The sequence below is a fragment of the Lycorma delicatula genome, chromosome 3 (genome assembly GCF_047948215.1).
Source record: "Lycorma delicatula isolate Av1 chromosome 3, ASM4794821v1, whole genome shotgun sequence".
Classification (NCBI taxonomy): Eukaryota; Metazoa; Arthropoda; class Insecta; order Hemiptera; family Fulgoridae; genus Lycorma; species Lycorma delicatula.
The window spans coordinates 81,330,854-81,355,485 of NC_134457.1; the positions used below are offsets into that span (position 1 = coordinate 81,330,854).

At 29.7% G+C, this 24,632-nt stretch overlaps 2 protein-coding genes across 3 annotated transcripts in view; one reads left to right on the top strand and one right to left on the bottom strand.

Moving 5' to 3' along the window:
* wal (electron transfer flavoprotein subunit alpha wal) overlaps positions 1–14,281 on the bottom strand; it is a 32,775-nt gene extending 18,494 nt beyond the window's left edge. The window contains exons 1-2 of the mRNA XM_075360060.1: positions 14,125–14,281; positions 1,848–1,994 (exon numbers count right to left, since the gene is read on the bottom strand). Of these exons, the coding sequence (XP_075216175.1) occupies positions 1,848–1,994; positions 14,125–14,175 (198 nt within the window). The 5' untranslated portion in view covers positions 14,176–14,281. The remainder of the gene's footprint in view (positions 1–1,847; positions 1,995–14,124) is intronic.
* Positions 14,282–14,528: 247 nt separating this feature from the next.
* LOC142321735 (unconventional myosin-Ie-like) overlaps positions 14,529–24,632 on the top strand; it is a 476,048-nt gene continuing 465,944 nt past the window's right edge. The window contains exons 1-3 of one of the 2 annotated variants that reach the window (XM_075360061.1): positions 14,529–14,701; positions 15,089–15,214; positions 20,408–20,497. In XM_075360061.1, the coding sequence (XP_075216176.1) occupies positions 14,699–14,701; positions 15,089–15,214; positions 20,408–20,497 (219 nt within the window). In that variant the 5' untranslated portion in view covers positions 14,529–14,698. Of the gene's footprint in view, positions 14,702–15,088; positions 15,215–20,407; positions 20,498–24,517; positions 24,543–24,632 lie in introns of those variants that run through there. The other variant, XM_075360062.1, reaches the window with a different exon arrangement.

The following is a 24,632-nucleotide window of genomic DNA, read 5'->3' on the forward strand; positions in this document are numbered from 1 at the left end:
AAAGCAATAAAGTGACATTTTTTCATGTAGTAAGTTGTGGTCTTCGAACCACATATTTTTAAATTGTGGAAATCACAATGTTTTAAACTTATTTTTGTTTATTTATTAACATCATCTATCTCTTACAGTGAGAACATCCCATTTACTAATACCATTTGGTTACTCCACACACAGTTTTGCATGGATGGTGATAATTCAATGTGAAATTAGAAAATGGTTTAAGTTTGGTTTGTCTTACAAAATCACTTAATCTAAGCTTGCAAATACCAAAAGCAATGTTATAATTTCATTAAGTCAACAAACAATTAAAATGGAAAAGGCACCAGACAGAAAAATGATTAGAATGGAGTTGCAGATAATGCATGTACAAGGTTTTATAAAAATAATAAGCAGAATTAAAAAAAATTTTTATTGCTGTATAAGTCCATTTGAAACTATATTGTTTTTGTAGTGTTGTACACTTTTCCCTAACATATATTTACATTGGTAGTCATATAGGATGCTTAGGTTATTGTTAGCTTTTGAAAAGGATACACATGTTTTAATGCGGTCACTGACTTTTAACTTGAAAAAATGAACAACGAATTTGCATTTAATTTTGCTTTAAGAATGGAATAATAAAGTGCAGCATCGCATTAGAAATGTTGAATGTTGCTTCTGGCAATTCTTCTATGAATAAAACAAGCAATTACAAGTGATACAAATGTTTCCAATGGAAACATGAAGAAATGTGAAATGAAGAAACATGAAACAATGGCGGGACATGAAGACAATGAGCCCTCTGGATGTCCCAGCACATCAACAACAAATGATAATGTTGAAAAAGTGAACTAAATGATTATGGACAATCTCTGAATCATTATCAGAGAAGTTGCTGATGATGTTGACATGTCATTTGGCTCATGCCAAGCAATTTTTTCAGATGTTTTGGACATGAAACATGTGGCAACAAAATTTGTTTCAAAATTGTTGAATTCAACCAAAAGCAGTACTGAAAGAACAAAGCTCACAAGTGGCTGAATGAAGTGAACGACGATTCAGAACTTCTCAAACCAGTCATAACTGGAGACAAAACACGGGTGTATGGGTAGGACGTCGAAACTAAGGCCCAATCATCCCAATGGAAGCTTCCTGAAGAGCAAAGCTCATCAAGTTCGATCGAATGTGAAGGTTCTGATCACTGTGTTCTTCGTTTTCAATGGCTTAATGTATCATGAGTTCCTACCACCAGGTTTTAAGGTCAATAAAGAGTACCACCTGGAAGTTCTATGCTGTTTGTGTGAAGCAATCCAAAGAAAATGCCCCGATTTGTGGCAAAAAAATTGCACCACAATATTTACCTGCTCATATACTTCATTGCTAGTTCATGAATATTTGGTCAAAAACCGCACTGTTATAATGCCTCAGCCTACGCATTCGCCAGACATTGCTCCTTGACTTCTTCCTATTCCCCAAGCTGAAAAGAACCATTGAAGAGAGACAGAATCATCAGAATGACAGAGTCATCAAACACCATACTAAAAATTGCGTTCCAGAGGTGCTTCAAAGTTTGGAAAAAGTGTTGGCACAAATGTATTATATGTGATGGGGAGTATTTTGAAGGTGAGAAAATCAATACTGATGAATATATAAAGATTTTTTGAGAAAAACCAAAATGCTGTATATTTTTTTATCAAACCTTGTTAAGTACTAATAATGAAGAAAAATTTAATTTCATTATTTCTCAGATTTTTAAAATGATAAATAAAATTAATTGTATCCAAATTTAGAGATCAATTTAAAAAGAATCAGATGTAGATACATAACAGTAGACAATTACTAAATTATAATTTTTTTTTAATACTTACAGAAGCACATTTTGTACCAGCTACTAATACTGATATATCTCCACCAAGTTTATTTGCGGCACTTATTGCATTTCTTGTAATAGGAAATAATTTTTCATTGTTATGTTCAGCAATAACTAAAGTACTCTGCAACCTTTTTGAAGAAAACTAGAAAAAAGAGAAAATAATTTTAAAAGTAGTTAAATTAATTTAAAATATGTAAAAGTGGATGTGGTTACAGAAGCTACAGTATTCTAGCCATAAAACTTATGTTTTAATAATTATACAAATTTTTAAAACTTTCTCAAAAAAAAAAAAAAAAATTGGGTGATGATTAAACAACCTTCACTTAATTTTTTTCTATTCAAAATAATGAAGTTATTCCGTAGTTTTGTAACTGACAAAATTAATCATTACTAATAGAAACTATCCATACATAGGAAAGATACAAACTTTCCTATGTATGGATATGGTGTCTACAAATGACGATGCTACAAATTATCACATGTTCATTAGCATAATGTGTGTCAATACTAGTATGCATTGTACATCTACCTACCACAGTACTTACCATAGTCAAAATAAGATAAAAAATATACTTAATTAATGAATTCTATTAAATTAAATTTTAATGATATGTTAATGTAAATACATTTACACAACATGTTTTAAGATACGTGCTTCTATGCTTAGCTTAACAAAATGGAATGTCATTATTTTAGAATTGATTAATAGGACTGCAAAAGGTAAATGCGATTGTTTAGAACTATACTTTTTTCCCCATTATTTTTGTTTACAAGCACTACCAATTTAACTGAGCTCTACAATAATGTAATTTATTTCATTTTTAAAATATGGCAATGAAATACATCTCTATAAAAAAAAAACAGTTTTTAACTAGAACAAGCATAATTTCATTAAAATGAGAGAAAGATAATGCTTTATATTTAATTATATCTGAAGTGAGTAAATCAATTTACTTACTACAAAAAACTTGAATAGAACAAGTGTGTCAAGTATGTTAGTCACCTATATATTGTAGAAGCTACACTTCTGTTCCTTGCTGCTGGATTATTCTTATGATATCACATTTATGTATCTTACTAGCTAATACCTGACGTGCGTTGCAATGCCACTCAAAAAAACAAAGTGTTTGTGTTTTAATTCTGTTTATTGAAGTGCTTTCGAATAAACAATATTTTTTTGTTTTTCCGTCTCGTGTGTACACGAATAAATCAGAAGGTTTTCTGACACATAAGCAGGCCACATATTGTTGTCCATGTGAGATGCATGGATTTTAAAAATTTAGTCCACACACTTGTAGTGATTGTCCCTGAGCTTTGTTGATGATCATTGCAAATGTGAGTCGCACTGCATCTGTTGGAATTAGTGGGATGCGTGGCAACAGTACATCTTCTCATCATCTCAACATCTAGGAAATACAATCCGCCACTTTGGCTTATAATTACATGCATAATTCTGTCATACACCAGCTGTTGTTCTAAAACATATTTTGGAAGATTCGTTTGAACAAATGTACCTAATTTGTCAACATTGAAGTGTGTTTCTTGTTTCAAATCATGATCGAAAAGATCGTTTGCAGATCGATTCGGCGCAGCCATTCACAACTGTACCAGTGCTTTGTTAGCGACTGTCAATATGATTCCAAATAATGTGAGTATTTGTTGTAGTTGAGTTGTATTCGATGCATCATCGATTGAATTGTCCCAATGTGCATGATTTTCAAGAATAATTAATTTTTGGCAAGCTTCACGATAAGTTGCACATTAGACTGTCTACTGTTCTCAATTCTTGGAAGGATGTTGGTCTACGTTGAATAACAGTAATTGGAAGTAAAAGCATTCTGCACTGTTTGGATGAACAGTGTACAGACGGTCTAACGCGTCGATCGAATATAAATAGGGATGTCCTTCAACTGCTTTACCTTGTTTGCGATGTTGAACATTTTTTACCAATGAATTCCACGTGTAGCAAGTTGCATTTCAGTAAAATAGCGTCTTTGCAAACATATAATCCAAAATGAGAAAATGCAGTTAACGCTGTTGGTGATGGTGACAATGGTCTTGCATGTTCATTTTCTGTTGGAAGTACACGCATTGTCCATTTTTAAGTTCACTGCCAAATGAACACCTACTGGATGTTATTCATGGATTAGAAATGATAAAATGCACCATACTGTTTCATTGCTACTTATGTAGCATCCCAGTTGATATTGGTTGATTTCATCGATAGATGCAAATGCATTTCCCACCCCAAAAACTGCTGTATCGCTTCCTTTGTTGACATATTTGCAAATGTACTTGATCGATTTCACCGAATTGCAACACTCGACATTGATGTGTGTTTTGTATGTTTTCGAGAGTAACTGTTGTGTACTTTTAAAGTGATGGATTTGCCGCCATCTTCAGTTGATCATCAAGTAAGAGTAGATATTGTCAGTGATAGTCTCGGCAAGTAAGTCTCTTGAGTATCGTTTCGTCCATTTCCCATCAGACATGCATGGTGAATTGTTGTTGAGTAAGCCATATGGACTACGAATCATGTTTTTGGTGACAACTTCAAATAAATTTGGATCAATGTAGACATCTGTTATTTCTCCTGAAATGACTTCATCAATTTGATCTGGTGTGATTTTTTCCGATCAACCAAATCAAAATGTGTGCATGTGACAATACTCTTTTTTGCCATTCAATGGAATACATCCAACAGCGTGGAAATATCATGACCATCCGATGACGATTGTCCAGTTAACAAAAGTTCTTTTATTTCATCCCACACAGGATTGCATGAGAATGTAATAAACAAATTTGGACGGCCGTATGTGCGAATATACGTCATTGCATCTTCCACGTATTCATGCATGTGCCGTGGACTACCTGTAAATGTGGCCGGTAGTATTAGCATTTTTCCCAATTCATTGGGATTCACATTGCCATCATTAACAACTGCATCACGTATTATACTGTCTTTCGTGTTGGCCGACAGATGTTTTGTCTGCTCTAACTACAAATTTGTAGTTATCAACTGGCATTTGTTCAAGGGCAGTTCTGAGCAATCAAATTAATTTTCTGTGTTGATCGAATAAATTTTGTAATGCAGCGTCAATTTCTCATTTAGCGCCCGTATTGAATCGACAAGGTTGATCGATTTGTTCATCTGTGTTTCCCATGAAATAAATTTGAAGAAATTTGTAATCTGCGTTCGGCGGTGGTATTAGTGATCCTGCACTATGATAAATTTGCCCATGCACTGTGAATGTTGTCATGTAATTATCGCGCACGATATTTGTTGCACCGAACGATGTCATTTGGAAACATTAACTGTACTTACTAATAAATGCTTGTATAGACTTGTGTCACCTGATACCAACGTTGATAATAGTTCGGGTGGTGAATGTAATTCTGGCAATTTCGCTTTTCCATCCTCGCAGTACATTCCTGGTGTTTCACTCTTAAATTTGAGGATACTGATAATTTATAAATTTTTCCAACAATCACACACTTGGATGAAGACTGTAATCATAATTAGCATCGTAATGGAATATCCCAAGATATTCAGCAAACAACTCACCAAAGCTTCATCGCAATCGGATGAGTGATACAGAAACGCATATTGGGCAAACAGACAAACATTCATTTATATATATATATATATATATAAGATTGTAATGGGTAATGAACAGAAGGTAAGATTAAAGACTGCATTACAATCATTCTAGACCACACATCTTTTGTGATGCCAGGAGAATATTTTTCACAAGATGAATTGCTTAACTGCACATTCTCTTAGTATAATTTATTTTTTGTCCATTCTCTCAAAGCCACTATGTGCTACAGTCAAGAGTGGTCAAAAGGGTTATGTCATGATACTGGTTGATGCTCTCGGTATGATAAAAGATGTATAAAGTTGGTTGACGGTAGATAGCTATTTATCGGTCTGGTAATTTTTAATCAGGGTGTTTGGGAAAAACAGAAACCTGTTGAGAAAAGTTATTCTTTTCATTCTTCTGTTACAAATAAGTGGTGTGTATTAATGTGGTTTACCTTTCTGCTTCCTTGTACGAAGTAAAGAAAGTATTGTGATCGCGTAAAATTTCAGTTTTCGGATTTCTATGGAAATATTAATTTTGACTATCCCTGAATCTATGTTGACTAGTTTCGGTGTGACATCTGTACGTACGGATGTATCTCGCATAACTCAAAAACGATATGGGCCGTAGGATGTTGAAATTTTGGATTTAGTACTGTTGTAACATCTAGTTGCGCACTTCCCCTTTTGATTGCAATCGACTTTACCAGAAATGTCCAAAAAAGCCCAAAATCCAAAAAAAGTTGGATTTTGGACTTTCTTAACTGCAGTAATAAGCTCTTCTCATTGAGAGCTTTTCAACGATATATCATAAGTGGCACTTATTTTCATTGGTTCCAGAGTTATAGCCAAATAAAATTTTAATTTAATGAAATATTTTGATCTTACACGGGGAAGGCACATCGGTTGGAATTCGAATTTATTTCCTTTTCTTTATTAATTTAAATATATTGATTTATTAATAATTATTAACTTGTGATTGTAAAAAAAAATTACAATAAATAATAATTCAATAACAATAAAAATAATAAAAAAATATCAAAAGTTATTAGTGAAATAAAATTTTATGTACTTTTTAACAGTAACAATTGAAGAACATAAGAAAGAAGCCGTAATAAGAAAGGGAGTCCGACAACCATGTTCCCTATCCCCGTTACTTTTTAATCTTTACATGGAACTAGCAGTTAATAATGTTAAAGAACAATTTAGATTCGGAGTAACAGTACAAGGTGAAAAGATAAAGATGCTACGATTTGCTGATGATATAGTAATTCTAGCCAAGAGTAAAAAGGATTTAGAAGAAACAATGAACGGCATAGATGAAGTCCTACGCAAGAACTATCGCATGAAAATAAACAAGAACAAAACAAAAGTAATGAAATGTAGTAGAAATAACAAAGATGGACCACTGAATGTGAAAATAGGAGGAGAAAAGATTATGGAGGTAGAAGAATTTTGTTATTTGGGAGGTAGAATTACTAAAGATGGACGAAGCAGGAGCGATATAAAAGGCCGAATAGCACAAGCTAAACGAGCCTTCAGTAAGAAATATAATTTGTTTTCATCAAAAATTAATTTAAATGACAGGAAAAGATTTTTGAAAGTGTATGTCTGGAGTGTCGCTTTATATGGAAGTGAAACTTGGACAATCGGAGTATCTGAGAAGAAAAGATTAGAAGCTTTTGAAATGTGGTGCTCTAGGAGAATGTTAAAAATCAGATGGGTGGATAAAGTGACACCCACCTATAAATGGTATTGCTGCAAATAGATGAAGAAAGAAGCATTTGGAAAAATATAGTTAAAAGAAAGACAGACTTATAGGCCACATACTAAGGCATCCTGGAATAGTCGCTTTAATATTGGAAGGACAGGTAGAAGGGAAAAATTGTGTAGGCAGGCCACGTTTTGGAATATGTAAAACAAATTGTTAGGGATGTAGGATGTAGAGGGTATTCTGAAATGAAACGACTAGCACTAGATAGGGAATCTTGGAGAGCTGCATCAAACCAGTCAAATGACTGAAGACAAAAAAAAAAGTACTTTTAAAAATTTGAACATGTAATTTAATAGGCATACAAGGAAGTCATGTAGTATCCACATCAGATGTTTTAATTTCATTTCTAGGTGTGAACTTTTTCTTTTACGTTTAATACTGAATTAAATGAACTTTTTTTATCCAGCTATCACTAAATGAATTCATAACAGATGCCAATGATTCAGTAAAATGCCAAAAATTTTACAATTTTTTTTTAAAACTATTAAAATGTTGAATCAGCGGCGAATTCTCCATTCTGAAAATATTTGGCAAAATCGTTTATTAGGACCAAGTAACAGGAATAGCTTCCTTTTAATAGTGCTGGATAGTATGAAAATTTTCAGATAAACCAAACCAAAGAACCTCTAAAATTTATTGTTGTAGTTATAACTTTCATGCCTCTAAGATTTGAAAAATTAATAAACATAAGAAAGAAGTGTTTTCTCAAAAATAAATCTGCAGGAGGTAAAAATCCTTCATACGAAAGTATGCAACTGGCTGACTTAGATTCTTTGGGGTCAGAAAAAGAAAACTCATTGGAGAACTTTACAAACCTTCAAAATCTAAAACTACAAATTAAAAAGGAATTATTTTGTTAATGGAATTGATAAAACTACTACAAAAATTGAATATTAGAATCTGTGCAATACAAAAAACACGATCTACAGATGAAAGTAACTTTAATTATGAAATTTTAAAATATTTTAAGGAAACCAGCCCACAAATTAGAAAACTCTCCTTAATAGCATTTCGAACAACCTTCTTAGTCGATAAACAATATGTAAATAAAATAAAATCTCCAAGTAATAGATTATCTATTCTAATAATCAAATGTAAAAATAAATATTATGATCTGATCAACTGCCATGCCTCAATTAATCAAGATAATATCAACAACATAATTAAAGTCAAAACCTTCTGGAATCATTTGAAAATAAAATAAATAAACTAAACCCGAAACATATAAAAATCATTATGAGTGATTTTAATGCTCAGATTGGTAAAGAGAAAGAAGATTTACAAATTAAAGGAAAACATTTGGATTACAAGCAAACTAATATAAGTGGAAAAAGCATGTAAACTTTTGTAAAATTTTAACTTGAAGTTAATGGTGACAAGATGCTAGGAGAATTTGAAATTAATCACATCACAATTTCTAGCAAAAATATAAAATTGTATATACTAAAGAAAAATAGATTTTGATTTGGATCAACATTTAACCCAAATTGAATTCAAAAGCATATCTAAAGTTCAAATTAAAAAGAATAAATCTATCATCAAGAAATTACAAATTCAAAACAGAATAGTTAAAACTGAAGAAAGAGAAAAATTCAAAAAAGAAATTAAATTACGAGAGGATATCTCTAGAGTAAAGAGAGTTTCACAATAAAAAAAATTATTTTGAAAACTTTATAAATATTTTTTATTTCTCATAAACTACATACCTTACACTGCTTCTCTATATAATTGCCACAGGAATTAAGATATTTATCGTAGCGATACACTAGCTTCAATATACCCTCGTCATATTCTTTTGCCGCCAGTCCATTTAGCATTGATTAACAGCATTTTTAAGTTCACCGTCACCCGCAGATTGCTTACCACTCAAAAATTCTTTCAATTTCCCAAACAAATGGTAATCAGAAGGAGCTAAGTCCAGACTATGTGGCGGGTGATCGTAAATTTCCCATCCAAATGTTCTCAGTAAATCACGTGTCGGACCCACAACGTATGAACGTGCATTATCGTGCAGCAAGACGTCGCCAATTCTGCATGGCGCGCCGTAACTTACGTAGTTTCGCAGCAAGCTTCTGCATTTCTGTATGCCAAACTGATCCCAAAAGACTGTGGCCATCATTTTGCGCCCAAATAGCTGTGACTTGATCTTCGTCGGTCTGGTTGGCGATTGAGGATGACGCCATTTACGTGACTGAGTTTTCTTTCTGGCGTGTAATAAGAAATCCATCTTTCATTGCCGGTAAGAATTGAATTAAGGAACTGGTCACCTTAAAAAAGCGCATCAAAAATTCCAAAGCAAATCCCATTCGGAATCCTTTGTGATATTCCGTTAAGACTTGCGGCACCCACTGTGCACAAACCTTTCTGCAGCCTAAATGGTCATGAACAATGCGACCGATTAAAGCTTTTGAAACATCAGGAAAAAGAAGGGCCAGGTCGGAAATCATTGGGCGACGATCTTTTCTGATTTCATCATCGACGCATTTCAACAAGTCCTCGGTGATTATCGAGGGCCTCCCCGAACGTTCATCATGCACATTAATTCTGTTATTTCTAAACCTTTCACATCATTTTCAGACGTTTCTTTCATTCATTATATTATCACCGCACACAACAACCAACTGCCTATGAATTTCAGCCGGCTTAACGTTTTGATGGTTCAAAAAGTGTATGACTCCAGTATTTCACAGTCGGAGGCAATATCGATTTTCCTATTCATTTTATAACGTAATAAACTCACACGACATCAAAGATATTACAACGCGACAACTTACATACAACAACGCAGTGTGAACATTACTAACGTGGCCATTAACGACACAGGTTCGCCAACCTTAAGGAGAAAATTTTCCCAGCGGTCTTTACTAGCGAGGGAGAAATATCCCTCGTAATTAAAGATGATGATTGGAACAACTTAAAACAAGAAACAATTACGCTAATTAATTAATAGTTTTCCTTCCTTTAAAAATAAAAAGAGAAAATGGTGGAATGAAAAATGCAAGGAAGCTTCAAAGTTCAAACGTAAATTCTGGCTTAAATATAATTCCATCAAACAATCCTCAAGAACAGGATGAAATAGAATAGTCCAAACATCAAAATAATAAAAGCCGAAAAGTAAAAATTAAAAAAAAAAAAACAAACTATAGAAACAATAGTTATATCATTTTGGTACCAAATCAAAGACTATCGCCCATCTGCCTGAATTTTAAAAATAAAAAATTGAAATAATGATAAACTCTCAAGATAACTTGAAAGACTTGGAAGTATTTGAAAATCTACTAAACTGTCCTGAAGCCAAAAACTTTTAATTTTGAGAACTTAAACAATGATATTCCACATTTCAAATCACCAAACAAAGACGAAATTATAAGCATAATTAAGAAACTTAAAAACAATAAAACTAGTGGAGAAGACAGCGTAGTTGCAGAAATGTTAAAATATGCTAATGATAGATTTACAGAGAAATTAGAGTTGTTATTCAAACAGATTTGTCAGACTGACAAAAATTCCCGAGGATTGGAAAAAGGCTTTAATTCATACATACATAAAAAAGGAGATAAGACACATTCAAATAATTATAGAGGCATATATCTCTTATCTGTACCAAATAAAATATTATCCAATAATAATAGAAGGAAACCAAAATGTTTTTAGGCCAAGAAGAAGTTGCACAGAACAAATTTTTAATTTTCGAATTATTTGGTAAGTATCCTGAAATGATCACGATTTTTGTGGACTTCAAAAATCCATACAATTCAATTCACAGAGAATCTCTAAGATAACAAAAGAATTTTAAATTAACCCCAAAACTACAAATAACATAAAGGAAACATTATTCTAAAATTAAATTTATGGGAATATTGTCTGAGCCCTTTGAAATCAAAATGGGAGTCAGACAAGGATATGAAAAATGAAAAAATTAAACCTGAAACATATAAAAATCATTATGAATGACTTTAAGCTCAGATTGGTATAAAAAATATTTAGAAATTAATGGAAAACATATGAGTCACAAAAAACAAATTTAAATGGAAAAATACTAATAAAGTTTTGTAAAACTTTTAACTTGTAGTTGATGAGGCAAGATTTAGAAAGAAACCTAAAAGGTATACAAGTTTGAAATCCCCAAATCAAATGCTAGGAGAATTTCAAATTGATCAAGTTGCATTCTCTAGCAAAATCAAAAAAAAATTCTAAATATATTATTTTTTATTTATTTTCCTAATGCGTACATTTCAAATCTGTTAAACTAGTGAACAATAAGCAACCCCTCTATGATCCTATGAGATGAGAATAATATGTATGACATGTGAATAAGGTACAGACGTAGGCCAACCACTCCTGACACATGTGGTTAATTGAACCCGAATCACCAAAGTACACCAGTATCCACTATCTAGTATTCAAATGTTAATAAAAGCAATTAGTTTTTACTACAACTTGAATTATAGAACCTTCAATTTTGAAAATCAACTGTGAAACAACAGATTTGCGATGATGAGTTTTAATCAGTGGACCAGCCCAATTGACTAGATTTATAATTAAAAATATAAATTCTTTGTTTACTTAATTGAATTTTAGGAAAAGTTATATGAGAATGGAGAATACAACTAAAGCAATTAGAAATAGATCAAAATATTAAAACAGGAGTTAAAAATAACTTTAATATAAATGTTCTTGCATTTGCAGATGATTTGGTAATATTAGCAAACGACAAAGAAACCAGAAAAAAATTTTAGAATTAGAAAAATGCATAAATAAGATTGATCTACAAATCTCATTTGAAACAATGGAATGGTTCTTTAACTCTCGATCTAAAAATGAAATAAATAAAAATCTCCCCCAAATCATAAACCCAAATGGTGTAGTTAAAGGAGCAATTAAATATAAACAGAAACAGATGCCAATTTCAGGATCCATAACATTTATTACAAAAAATGTTTATCTAAAAATTTAAAAATCAGACATTATAAAATGGAGACATTCTACCCCAAGCCTTATACGGTTTTGAATGTTTACAAATATTCTCTATAAAAAAAATATTTATTTTAGAAAAGAAAATCCTAAGGAAAATATAAACGTCCTGATGATTACAGAAGATCAATACATTTAGAAGTACTATGGAAATTTATGAAAATCTACTAAAAATAGAACAAACAGTACAGAAAAGAAGGGTAATTTTTTTATCATATTTATGGTAAAATATTTATCATATTTATGGAAGTTTGGGTATAACAAAATATAAAATAGAAGATGAGTTGAATTTAGAAAGTTAATTCATAAAAGGTTTTCAGAAAAGGAAAAACAATCAAAACCTAAAAGAAAAAATTCAAAATTATGCAAATGTGAACCTTAAATTTGTCTGAATGTAAACAAAATTTGAATTATAACTGCATGTAAAAAATTCTGTGCTAACGTGTATTCAAATTCTGAACCTTTTGAATGAAATATACAACTGCATACAAGGTCAACAAATTACATTACCATAAAATAACAATTTTTCATGTGTAAGGTTACACAATCATTGTAGGTTAAAAGTTATCATAAATTATACTTAGAAAATGATTTTCTTCTTTTTCATCATACATTGCACCATGATTAAACACAATAGTTAGACAAAATGTTATACTGTACCATAAAATTAATATAATAATCAATTTAATTGATGTAGGTTGAGAGACTGGTGGTAAATTTCTACAAGCAAAATAAAAAATAGTTCCAAAAGTATGATAATCTAATATACTATTTGTCTAAAACGTATTAAAAACAACTGAAAATAAATCCCTGGAGAATTGCTATCAGGACACAAATAGAATATTATTTGATATTTTAGTTATTTGATGTTTTAAAGTGCACTAGTCAGTCACAAACAATCATTTTTTTAAGTTTACAAATGCATTTCACTGGCAGATAGCTACTTATTTACAGTTAAATAACTGATAAGCCAATATCTAACTTAATGCATTCTAAAACTGTAACATTCATATTTAATACTGAACACAATGACTTCAGTGATTCAAGACAATTTGTTACACAGTGCATGTGACTACAGTACAGTTACATTAATATTATTGCTAACATCAAGTAGTAACAAAAAATTACTAATTGGTTGAGAGTGGCAACAATAATAGTTACATTAATTATATTAAATAAAATGTTAAAACGTTTAATTTTTTGAAGGAATTCAAGTGTGTATTATTTTGTTAAAGTATATAATTTTTAAATCATAGTTCACTGAAGTTAAGTTTTTGTTTTAATATCTAGTTTATATCTTAAAAATTCTAATTGATCAGGTTTAATTTAATTTTTTCAGGTTAATAGTTAAAAAAAGAAAAATCACAGGTATCTCAAAAAATTTTTCTTGAAAGACACAAATATTATTCTGACTTTATTAATAATACTAGTGATATATATTTATCTTTATATGAAATATAAACAATGAAATAGGGTAGAATAGGTTAATAAGTGAAACATGGTCAGAAATCACCAATTTCAGTTGGTCTATTCAGGTAGACAAGTATATTACCCCAAATAAAAAATGAATACTAAAATTGAATTTGGCTAGATATGATTTATGATTAAAAATAATATGCAAGTCCAGATAGCTAAGTAAATACAAATAATTTTGTAGGTTTTAGAAAAAGATTACTACATATCAATAACGCTCAGATTATTTATTTAAACTTCTTTATGAACGAACCACACAGAAATATATAACTAAAACAATACATAAATAATGTAAAAATTAAATCCACTTAATAGGGTGTTTGATTTGGAGAAACTTATAACTCACAGGATTTTGGAAAGTTAAATTTCTACTTAAATTCCTTCTAATCATATTAAATGTTGACTTTTGATCTAAGGTCTGTTACTGTCCCTAAAAGCTTTAATGTCAAGTACATATATAAAACTTACTTTGAAACCGGCGATTAAATTTTGACAGACTCGAACATTCGATGAAAACATTTTTTTTAACTATAAATTTGTACTTAATATAATGCGGAGCACACACAAAATGTAATCGGTACTTAACCTAATCAACCCTAGCGACCTATGAACGGACGGACTGCGTACTTTCAATGCAATCTACAAGTTAGCCAACATAAACAGACTAATATGTAATTTATAATGCTATAGGTATATTACTATCTAACTGGAATGAACTTGTGGCAAAAAAATTTATTTTATTTTTTCTTGATAAATTCTTACATTTTAATATTATATGATAATATTTAAGCCACGAAACTAAAAACACAGCTGTTTATATATTTTTATAGGTTATGTCATGTCATGTCACCTGGTTTCAAAATAAACTGGAGTGCGGCGAGGACAAATGTGTATGTTTAGTGCGTAAGTTCTGTTATTAGTTGACTCACTCGTGTGAGTCATTTAAGGAAGACAGCTGTGTCATCTATTGTAACATATGGAAAATTGATTAAATTTCCGATTTTATTAAATCCATATTATATATGAATGTAGTCTTTTAAAAATGGTAAGTTGTAATTTATATATTTTGAGGTTATGTGTCATTAGGTTAATTCGCTTGTAAGTGGTAATTTAAGTAGTTTATTATCTTACTATTTTACGCGTGAATAATATATTGGGTTTGATTAATGGGATATTAAGTAAGTGAATGTTAACTAGCCTTGTGTGGTAGCAGTATATTGTAATTGAAATACCAACGTTTTTAACTTAGTTTCTTGCTTTTTGAAGAATTATGGTTATGGTTTGTTTACTTAACTGTATGCGCATTTTTGTTGTGAGTTCTAATTAATTTTGATTAGTAAGTTATGACATTTTATTATTTCTAGTATGTTATAAAAGTGATTTCAGTTATTGTACAAGTAACTGTTAATCATAATTATTTATGTTTTCACAGGTTTATCACTGGCAGAGTCATAATGTTAAGTTATCTGGAGTTGATGATATGGTTTTGCTACCAAAAGTTTCTGAAGATGCAATTGTTGAAAACCTTAAAAAAAGATTTATGGATGATTACATATTTGTATCCTTTAATAATAATTTTATTGTTATTATAAAATTACAGCTTAAATTTAAATATAGATCTGATGTATAAATCATGTGATTGGTGATTATTTTTATTGTGTATTCATACTTATTTTGTGGTGTTATTACAATCTTTTAACAACTATGAGTCAAGTAAATCTTGTCAAGTCTACACAGCTATTATTGACCTAAAAATATTTCCTTCTTACAGAATTGGTGAAAGAGTAAGATTATTAATATTAATTTTATAAAAAGTATATATATATATATGTATACAAATAATATATAAGATTAATATGAAAACATTTTTTCAAGGTTTCATTTCCAGCTGGGACTGAGGTTTTGCATTACTTATCTCATCATAATACATATTTAGAGCTTTAACTAGGTTGAAAAATTGTTAAAATTTAGCCTGTTGGGAAGTTGTAATTAAAAAATTGGTTAACTGAATTAAAACTACAAAAATGCTACTTGTATTAAATAAATTTTAACAATTTATATAATTATTATTACTATTAATAAGATTGCTTAGTGGTATTATCCACTTCTTGGAAATGCCGTTATTTGAAAGGCAGTGAAGGTAACTGAATTTCAAAACTAAGTGTAATAAAATTGATTAAAAATACATTTTCATTGTGTTGGTAATATTTTGCTTTGACTATTGAGCAAAACAAAACAGTTGCTGTCAACAACATTGACTGTGTTATGTCATACATATTAATTGTTATGTGCCCTTCATGTAGATAGTTAATTTAAATATTTATTTATTCATTGTTCAGTTATATATAAACACTTAGTGTAACTGTCACTTATTGTTTCAAGTGTAAAGTGTAATGAGATTATAATAAAAGAATAAAATCAAATTTATTTTGTAGAAGTGGTTGTCAGTTCTATTTCATTTCCTCATCTATCTGCCTGCCTGTTTACATTTTAATTCATGAAGGGCTCATTTGATATGTAATTTTTTTAACAACATACCCTGTCAACATTATCCTCCCTGTTAAGTTCTAAGGTAGGTCAGATTAGTGAGAATTTAACGGCCTAATATAAATAAAATATTTTACCATCTGTAATTGATGTAAGAACATTTTCAGTAAGCACTGGTCATTGTGTGTGTGCAATTTACTTCTTAATTTCCAATTTTATGTAACAACAAGCCCAACTTCTTTTGGATTTTTTTTTATAAAAAAAAAAATTACAAAGTTTATCCATTAAACTTTGTAATTATTTTACACTAATTATTATTTTATTTGAATATTAATTTTTAGATTCAGTAAATAAGGATATCCAGTTTTTACTTTTTGAATTATACATTTCTTGGATATACACAGAGGTTTTCCATTTATTTTTTATGCATTGCTGAAAGCGTATTGTTATTTATATATACTGTAATAAATTATTTATTTATTTAGCTTGTATATTATTGGATTAAAATATAAACCCAATTTTATTATTTCTCCAATCCTTAAAATGATAAATAAAATTAATTTTTGTACAGATTTACAGTAGGTATATCAATTTAAAAAGAATAAAAGTAGATAATTACTAAATTATAATTTCTTTTTAAAACTTACAGAAGCACATTTTGTACCAGCTTCATTTCCAACATAATAATATGTGTATTGGGATTTCATAGCTATTATTTATTTGTTGAATAAATATATATGTATGTATACACTATTCTGATCCCAAAGGAGAAGAAGTCTTTTTGGTTGCATATTGACCCATTTTTGTTCAACATCAGCGACCTCCTTAATTGAATCAAACTTTTTCCCTCTTAAAATTACCTTAGACTGAAGATATGATAGTTCAATCCTTGGAGGTTGGGGTAGCCTACTTCAGCTCTTGCACCATCTCTATAATTAAATTAAAGTGTAACAGCAAGCATTTCCCTGGAGGAAACAAAATACCAAATTGGATTTCTCTCATTTGTAATGAATTGCAGGATTTACTTACTTGTTTTTAGTTGTTACCTTACTTTCAGTTCCGTTAGAAAGTTGAAGTAAATTTCCTGTGAAGTCTTAAAGAAGTTTGCCATTGTTTTTACCAGTTGAAAATAGTAGCAAACAATTACATTTGACGATTAATGTTGCTGTAATGTAACTTCATGTTGCAATATTCTTTCTTTGTGTTCAGAATTGAAAACGTGGGAAACCCACCTACCATTCACTTTACTTAAGTTAAGATGATCTCTTACTACTGTTTTTACACTTCCAGTATATTTTTAATTTTAAACCTATTTCTGTAACAAAAATCTGTTGATTTTTCAAATAAGCACTAAGACTAATGCTTAACTAGTGACTGACTAGACTAGTGAGTAACTGAAATTCTTTACTGATAAGCTTTTAATTTTGAACAATTTTGTTAGATGATTTTCTTTTGTTTCCTTTTTTCTAGTTTTCTTCAAAAAGGTTACAGAGTACTTTAGTTGTTGCTGAACATAACAATGAAAAATCACCCCCTTTTACAAGAAATGTAATAACTGTTGTAAATAAACATGATGGAGATATATCACTGTTAGTAGATTGTACAAAATGTGCTTCTGCAAGTGTTAAAAAGAAACTGTAATGTGGTAAATGTCTACTATTATGTAACTACTTCTGATTCTTTTTAAATTGAAATATCTACTGTAAATCTGTATAAAATTAATTTTATTTACCATTTTAAAAATTGAAGAAATAAAATCCAGTTTTTCTCCATCAATAGTACTTATGAGGTTTGATAAAAAATATGCAGAATTTTAGTTTTTTTCAACAAATCTTTATATATTCATCAGTATTGATTTTTTCACCTTCAAAATATTCCCCTTCGGATATAATACTTTTGTACCAGGGCTTTTTCCAATCTTCGAAGCACTGCTAGAATTTTCGGCATGGCGTTTAGCTCCTTTAGCAATCTGTCTTTATTTCTTCAGTATTGTTAAAACATCATCCTGTCATGGTTCTTTTCAGCTTGGAGAATAGGAATATGTCACAGGGATGCCATGTTGGCAAATGCAGAGGCTGAGTCCTCTGCGTTAAATGGTGTTGTTTTTGGCCAAAAATTCAAGAACAAGCAGTGAACTGTGAACAGGTATTTCGCCACAGATCCAGGTGTTTTCTTGCTTCAGGTAAATGGCATAAAACTTCCAGGTAGTACTCCTTTATTAACTGTATGACCTGGTGGCAATAACTCATGATGCACCAAGCTGCTGAAATCGAAGAACACAGTGATCTTCACATTCGATTGAACTTGGCAAGCTTCTGCACTTCCAATATATTTCTAATTTTAGAGATATTTCTGTAATAGTAACCACTGATTAATATTATTGAAACAATAAAAAATAATTTTTCAAATAAGCGCTAGTCTATCTTGATTTATTGAGTTTCTTTACTGACAAGCATATGATTCATTTACAGCTCTCTTAACCATCTTTAAATGAATTGCACCAGCTGTAAACTCTCTTCAAACTGGATTCTTTAGTCCTATGTAAATCTAACATGGTGTTAGATACCTCCTTTCCTCCTTTGTATGTTGTAAAAATAAAATAAAACTATAACTGTCTAGTTCTTACTCATTATGAATTAATTGAACTTGTCTGTATGCAGTTGGCTCTGTTAACAGCTTATATTTTATATGAATATTGTATCAATAAATTTAATTCTCTATTGTTAAGTTTAGTACCAGCCATCAGAGACTCAACATGTTTTATAATATCAGTGCATAACTAATTAACATACAAAAATGTCATATGTTTAAAATAGAAAGTTAAAGATTACATTAAAATATTATGAAATATAAACTAAATAAGGAATGTTATTTATTTTATTGAATCGGCAAATAATTAAATGTTTAGAATAATTAATCCAAACTGAGGTAATAAACTAAGGTGAACGTTGTTCAAACACATGACAGGATTCGTTCATTTGTTAAGATCGTTTAAGTTGTGTTTTTGTTTTTTATGTTAACATTAATCAAGAAAAATATATTATAGCCAATATTATCTTGTGCTGAATATTGGAAAAATATTTTCCAATATTTTCTTGTGTTATATTTACCCACAATCATGTATCTGTGGTTAAATTAAATTGACTAGATTACATTCAATCTCAGTGTAATCTTCTTTACATTGAGATTGAATTTCAGTATGTGGGTAAAACTTGTTCAAATGCCCATAACAAACATTTTTACCAACATTTGTGTATCATTCAATAAGCACACGTCTTGTACTTATAAAAAGTCTATAATAAATTGCGTAATGTGATAATAACACTGCATTTTATCTTTCCAGTAATTTTACTACCGAAGCTTATTAATAGAATTACTTTTTTCAGACATTAATTACTATCAGATATATCATAAAAAATTTTTAAAATGTTTTTCTAAAAACAAAAAAAATTTGTATTTCTCTCAATATTCCATACTCACTCACTGAAATATCAATGAAGGTGCTAAAATTTTATCTAGTTTTTCTTTACCTTTTTAATAACAAGGATTACAATGTTTGAACCATTTTGCTATTTACTTCAGAACAGAGAACAGTTTTTTGAAAAACTTCTTAAAAATTTTGAACACTGCATTACAGAACTAAACTTTGGATTCAAAAATATGAAAGCTGCTAAGTTAAATCAGTGATTCAATACTTGAATTATTTACTCAAAAGTTTTCACGCATTTTTTCAACAGTATTTAAGGAATTATAGTAATTTTTTTAAGAACTGACTTTTGTGATAAGCATGCTCATCAACAGTTAATGGTACCTAGAGTGGAAGTTGTAGTGAAATATTATGCAAAAATCTGTTAGCTAAGTATTCAACTAAAAAGTCGATTTTTCATGATGTATTGCGGATTGTCAGATTCATCAGAGCTATATGAATATATAAGATGCAGCTCACATTATCTGCATGTTATTTTTAATGTCAACTTTTGATATCTAAAAGATTTTTAATTTTAATGTATACATTATAGTTATAACAAAAAATGATGTTAGCTGAGAAATTGAGAAAAAATAAATCCCCTAGCTAGACTATAACAAATTTATACCTGCTATTAACTTATTAAACATATACAACAGCAGTTGCACATATGCTGTAATTTGCTTTTCCCCTAGTAACTAAAGAATCATGTGAGATTCTCTGATTTCACTAAAGAAAACTTCACCTTTTACATTTTCTGATATTTAAAAAAATTATTTTCTTTGACTTTAAATTAAGACATGCATTGGTCCAGTACTTGTTTCAGTCAATCCATTCAAACAGATGCCATATTTTGGAGAAAAAGAAGTTGAAATGTATCAGGGAGCAGTAAGTATTATTGTTACTATTAATAGTGTCAATTTTGTTTATTTAACATCCATTTATCTCTTATATACACAATATTTATTAGAGAAGTTTTTTTTTATCAATTATACAATAAATTTTTTTTTTCAATTTGTGATACTGCAAGAATGGCAAATTTAACAATGTGTAGCTAATATTTCATTGCTGAAACTACAAGAGAAATTAGTCATTAAATTATTTTAATTCATCAGAACTACATTTTATTGTAGAATGAATGTTTTAATAAATATGGAATTGCAAAATTTAACTCCCTAAGTTGAGAAACATTTGGAGGAAAACTAAGCTTATTAAATAATTCAGCTTGTTGGCTACAAAAATATTGTTAAGCATTACTGTATCATAATATTGAAAATCACATCTTTGAACTTTCACTGTGAATTTTATTACTTTTATCATATTATTTTTGTTTTCAGTGTAACATTTTTATTACGTAGCCTAACACTATATTTCATTATAAAATACTTCACGTACTATGTATGTTGTATTTTGTTTGTGATGACAAAAAACATGTGTACTTTTAAGTGCACATACACTAAGAGGTTTTTTTAGTCAGGTGTATCTTCAAAGATGACTATCAACATTTTTTAACTGAAAAATTGATTAATATTTTGATTCAGGTTTAGTGAAAATGTTTTGATTTACAATCCATAAAATGCTGTATTTCAAAATAAATTGCTGTAAAAATCATTTAAACCATAAATCGCTGATTAAGAATTATTTCTTTCTTATTCTTTTTCTTCTAACATGTTATTCCAAAATGTCTCTTCTGCATATATACAATTACAGTTTATTTGAATAGAAGTTGTTTGTAATTCAGCATAAAATATATTTTGTGTTCCAGTGTTCTTGTAGATTGAACAGTTCAGATTTTAATTAGATTTGTTTACAGTTACGTATATTTTATTTTTCTTCTTCTGCTTCTTTCCTCATCTTCGGTAAATGTGGTTAGATGGTGAATAGTAGATGACCGTTTTGTTCCTTCTCTCCATTGATTCTTCTACATATTATTTTCTACCTAAGAAAGATTATTTATACATAACATATTTTATAAAAAGGAAGAAATACATAAATACTTATAACATTCTTCATCCTTCTTAACTTTATTTTGTTACCTTTTCCTTGGTCTTTCTCTTGGCTTTCTTCCTGCTTATCTTCCAATTTAAAAAATATTAATCACTATTCTCTCTTCTCGCATTCTTTTAATTTCCCCAAGCCATTTTATTCTTATATGTCCTATCGTGTTCAACACACTTTTTGAATTTGTTAGAGTTTTTACATTTACATTTCTCTCTTTATTTTTCTTATTGTACTTTTGAAAAATTTTATTTCAATAACTTTTATTTTACTTTCCTCCAGTCCTTTTGTAACCAAGCCCCTGCAGCATGTCAATTACTATGAAAAAAATTTTTATATTTCCTTGATACTTTCTTACTTCATACTAATTCCCTTACCCAGTGATAAAAATTTATTTTGCTGTGCTTTATTATTACTGGGTTTTAATATTTATTTATTTATTTACTATATAAATATTGAGTCTGAGCACTGATGACAATACTTCATTGTGTGCTCAGGAAAAAACACTTCTGCTGTTCCCCAGACCACATCAATTAACTTTCCAAAGTCTTCTCAAACTACCTTTGATTTCTTCATCCCCTTTCAGTATCTTCTCCCTTTCTTCTCTAATTAAAATTCAATCCTTCAAATTCCTTTTCTTATCTCTCACAATAGCATAAAGTGGTTTCTTATTTTTTCCTCTGTCTATACATTGTCCATATTATAAATATATATATCTTATAATTCTTCCTTGCTTTCTTCAGTACTCTTCTTTCTGTTTTTTTATATTTTCCGCATGTATTTTCTGTCCTATTTTTTCTCTTAGTCTCTCGTACTACCATTTCCCCTCTATTTCACTAGTTCTGCTATACATTTTTTGTGCACTAATATTTCCTTAAGTCTTTCCACCTTCTTCCAAACTCCTTAACCTTATCTGAGAGACTGCATGAGCAGCTCTGCCATAAATCTTTCTTTAGTTTCAACTATTTCCAGTTTCCATACTTCCATCCTTATTTTGACTATTTTGTGGTATTTAATTTAGCCTCAGATTGTTGCAGAGGCCATTTAATGAAATTGTCCCCAAAGAAATAAACATACAAACATAACTGGAATTATCTCTTTAAAATATTGATTTTTCTATCTATAAGCCATTATGTGTTTAATTTAGTGATAAAATGATTTAGCAACAATAACAAGCATATCACTTGTTATTGTTTTTACTTATATTTGATGTCTCATAGTCATTAATTTTTTAATATTGCTGACATTTGTTGTATTTGAAAGTTTTAAATATTTTTCTTTTTATGTTAGTATAATACCATTATATGAATACATATATAATTGTTAGATCCACATTGCCCTTGTACATTCAATGATATAAAGAAACTTATTTTTATTATGTTTAATCTGAGATATAACGTAATCATAATTATTGTTTAAGAAATGTATCGTATGCAAAAAACATGATTAGCCAATGTTCCCAAATCTATATATTTTTATATAGTGCAGTAAAATGTGTATTTATGAAGAGAATTTAAATTTGGTCTTTTCAATGATATTTTATCATTGATTGCAAGTTGATGTTAATAAAGTACTTCATATTGAGATATCAATAATTTATTATTCTAAACAAAATAAATTTTTTCAATGATAAACTGTAACAAATTTGCTTTAATATTATGTTTTTAAACTCGCGTCATAATGCTTTCAATTACTTTTGCACCCATCTTCAGTGTCTGATATTGCTGTTTACTGCTCTCACCAGAGCTGCTGTTGTTATAGCTGCTGGTTTTTATTGTATTAAGAAGACATGTATTTAGTCTGTAATGTAATATATTCTATTCATTTCACATCAATATTTTCTGCATTTGTATAATTTGTAATACAAAAGCAAATCATAATAAATTCACCGTAATTTTCTAATCTTAAGAAAAAATATGGTTTTATTTTAACACATTTGAACATAACAAATTACACATTTTTTTCCCGTGTTTTTCCCTGAAAAAAAAGTATAATTTGTTAAGTTCAAATGTGTTGATTTGCTTGTGTGAGGTGGATGGCAATTTTCTACTGTGTTATTCATTGTATTTTTGGAGCTGTGTCTTGTTAGTCCAGTCGACATTGTGCAGTTATGGAAGTTTAGGTTTTATGATCTTAACCCACCGGGTTGGTCTAGTGGTTAACGCGTCTTCCCAAATCAGCTGATTTGGAAGTCGAGAGTTACAGCGTTCAAGTCCTAGTAAAGCCAGATATTTTTACATGGATTTGAATACTAGATCGTGGATACCGGTGTTCTTTGGTGGTTGGGTTTCAATTAACCGCACATCTCAGGAATGGTCGAATTGAGACTGTACAAGACTACATTTCATTTACACTTATACATATCATCCTCATTCATCCTCTGAAGAATTATCTAAACTATATTTACCGGAGGCTAAACAGGAAAAAAAAAGAAAGGTTTTGTGTTTGTATGGCGATGCTTAGATTTGCTTTTTCATTGTATAAATTATATTGTATTCAGTATAGTTTTTTGTATTTGATTGTATTGTAATAATTTCTGAGTTGTTTTCTCAAAGTTATAAATAAATCTCTGAGAAGTTTTTATTTTTTTAATTGGTTTTATTTATTTTGTACGTGAGTGTCATTAAGTTGTGTATGTGAGATATTTTGTAACATTGAATTCTTTAGATGACATCAACTGATACTAGGATAGAAAACAGTAGCATCAGTCACCATATATAAACCCAAAAAGTAACTTAAATGTTAAGATGTGTGAGTTTGAGATTAAAACGTTATTTTTTTAATTAAGCTTAATCATATTTTGTTATTATAATAGATAAAACTTAAATAATTTGTTCAGTTCTTATTAGTAATACTGGATAAATAATTTTACCTCATTACAATTAATTGTTATTTTTATGTAATTTTCAGATTTTATCTGTTCTTGCACATCTTGGTAAGTGTTCAGTTGTGTCCTATGATTACATTTGGGAAAAATATTAAAAAAATTGGAATAAGTGTTATAGGTGTATCTGTTATTATACTA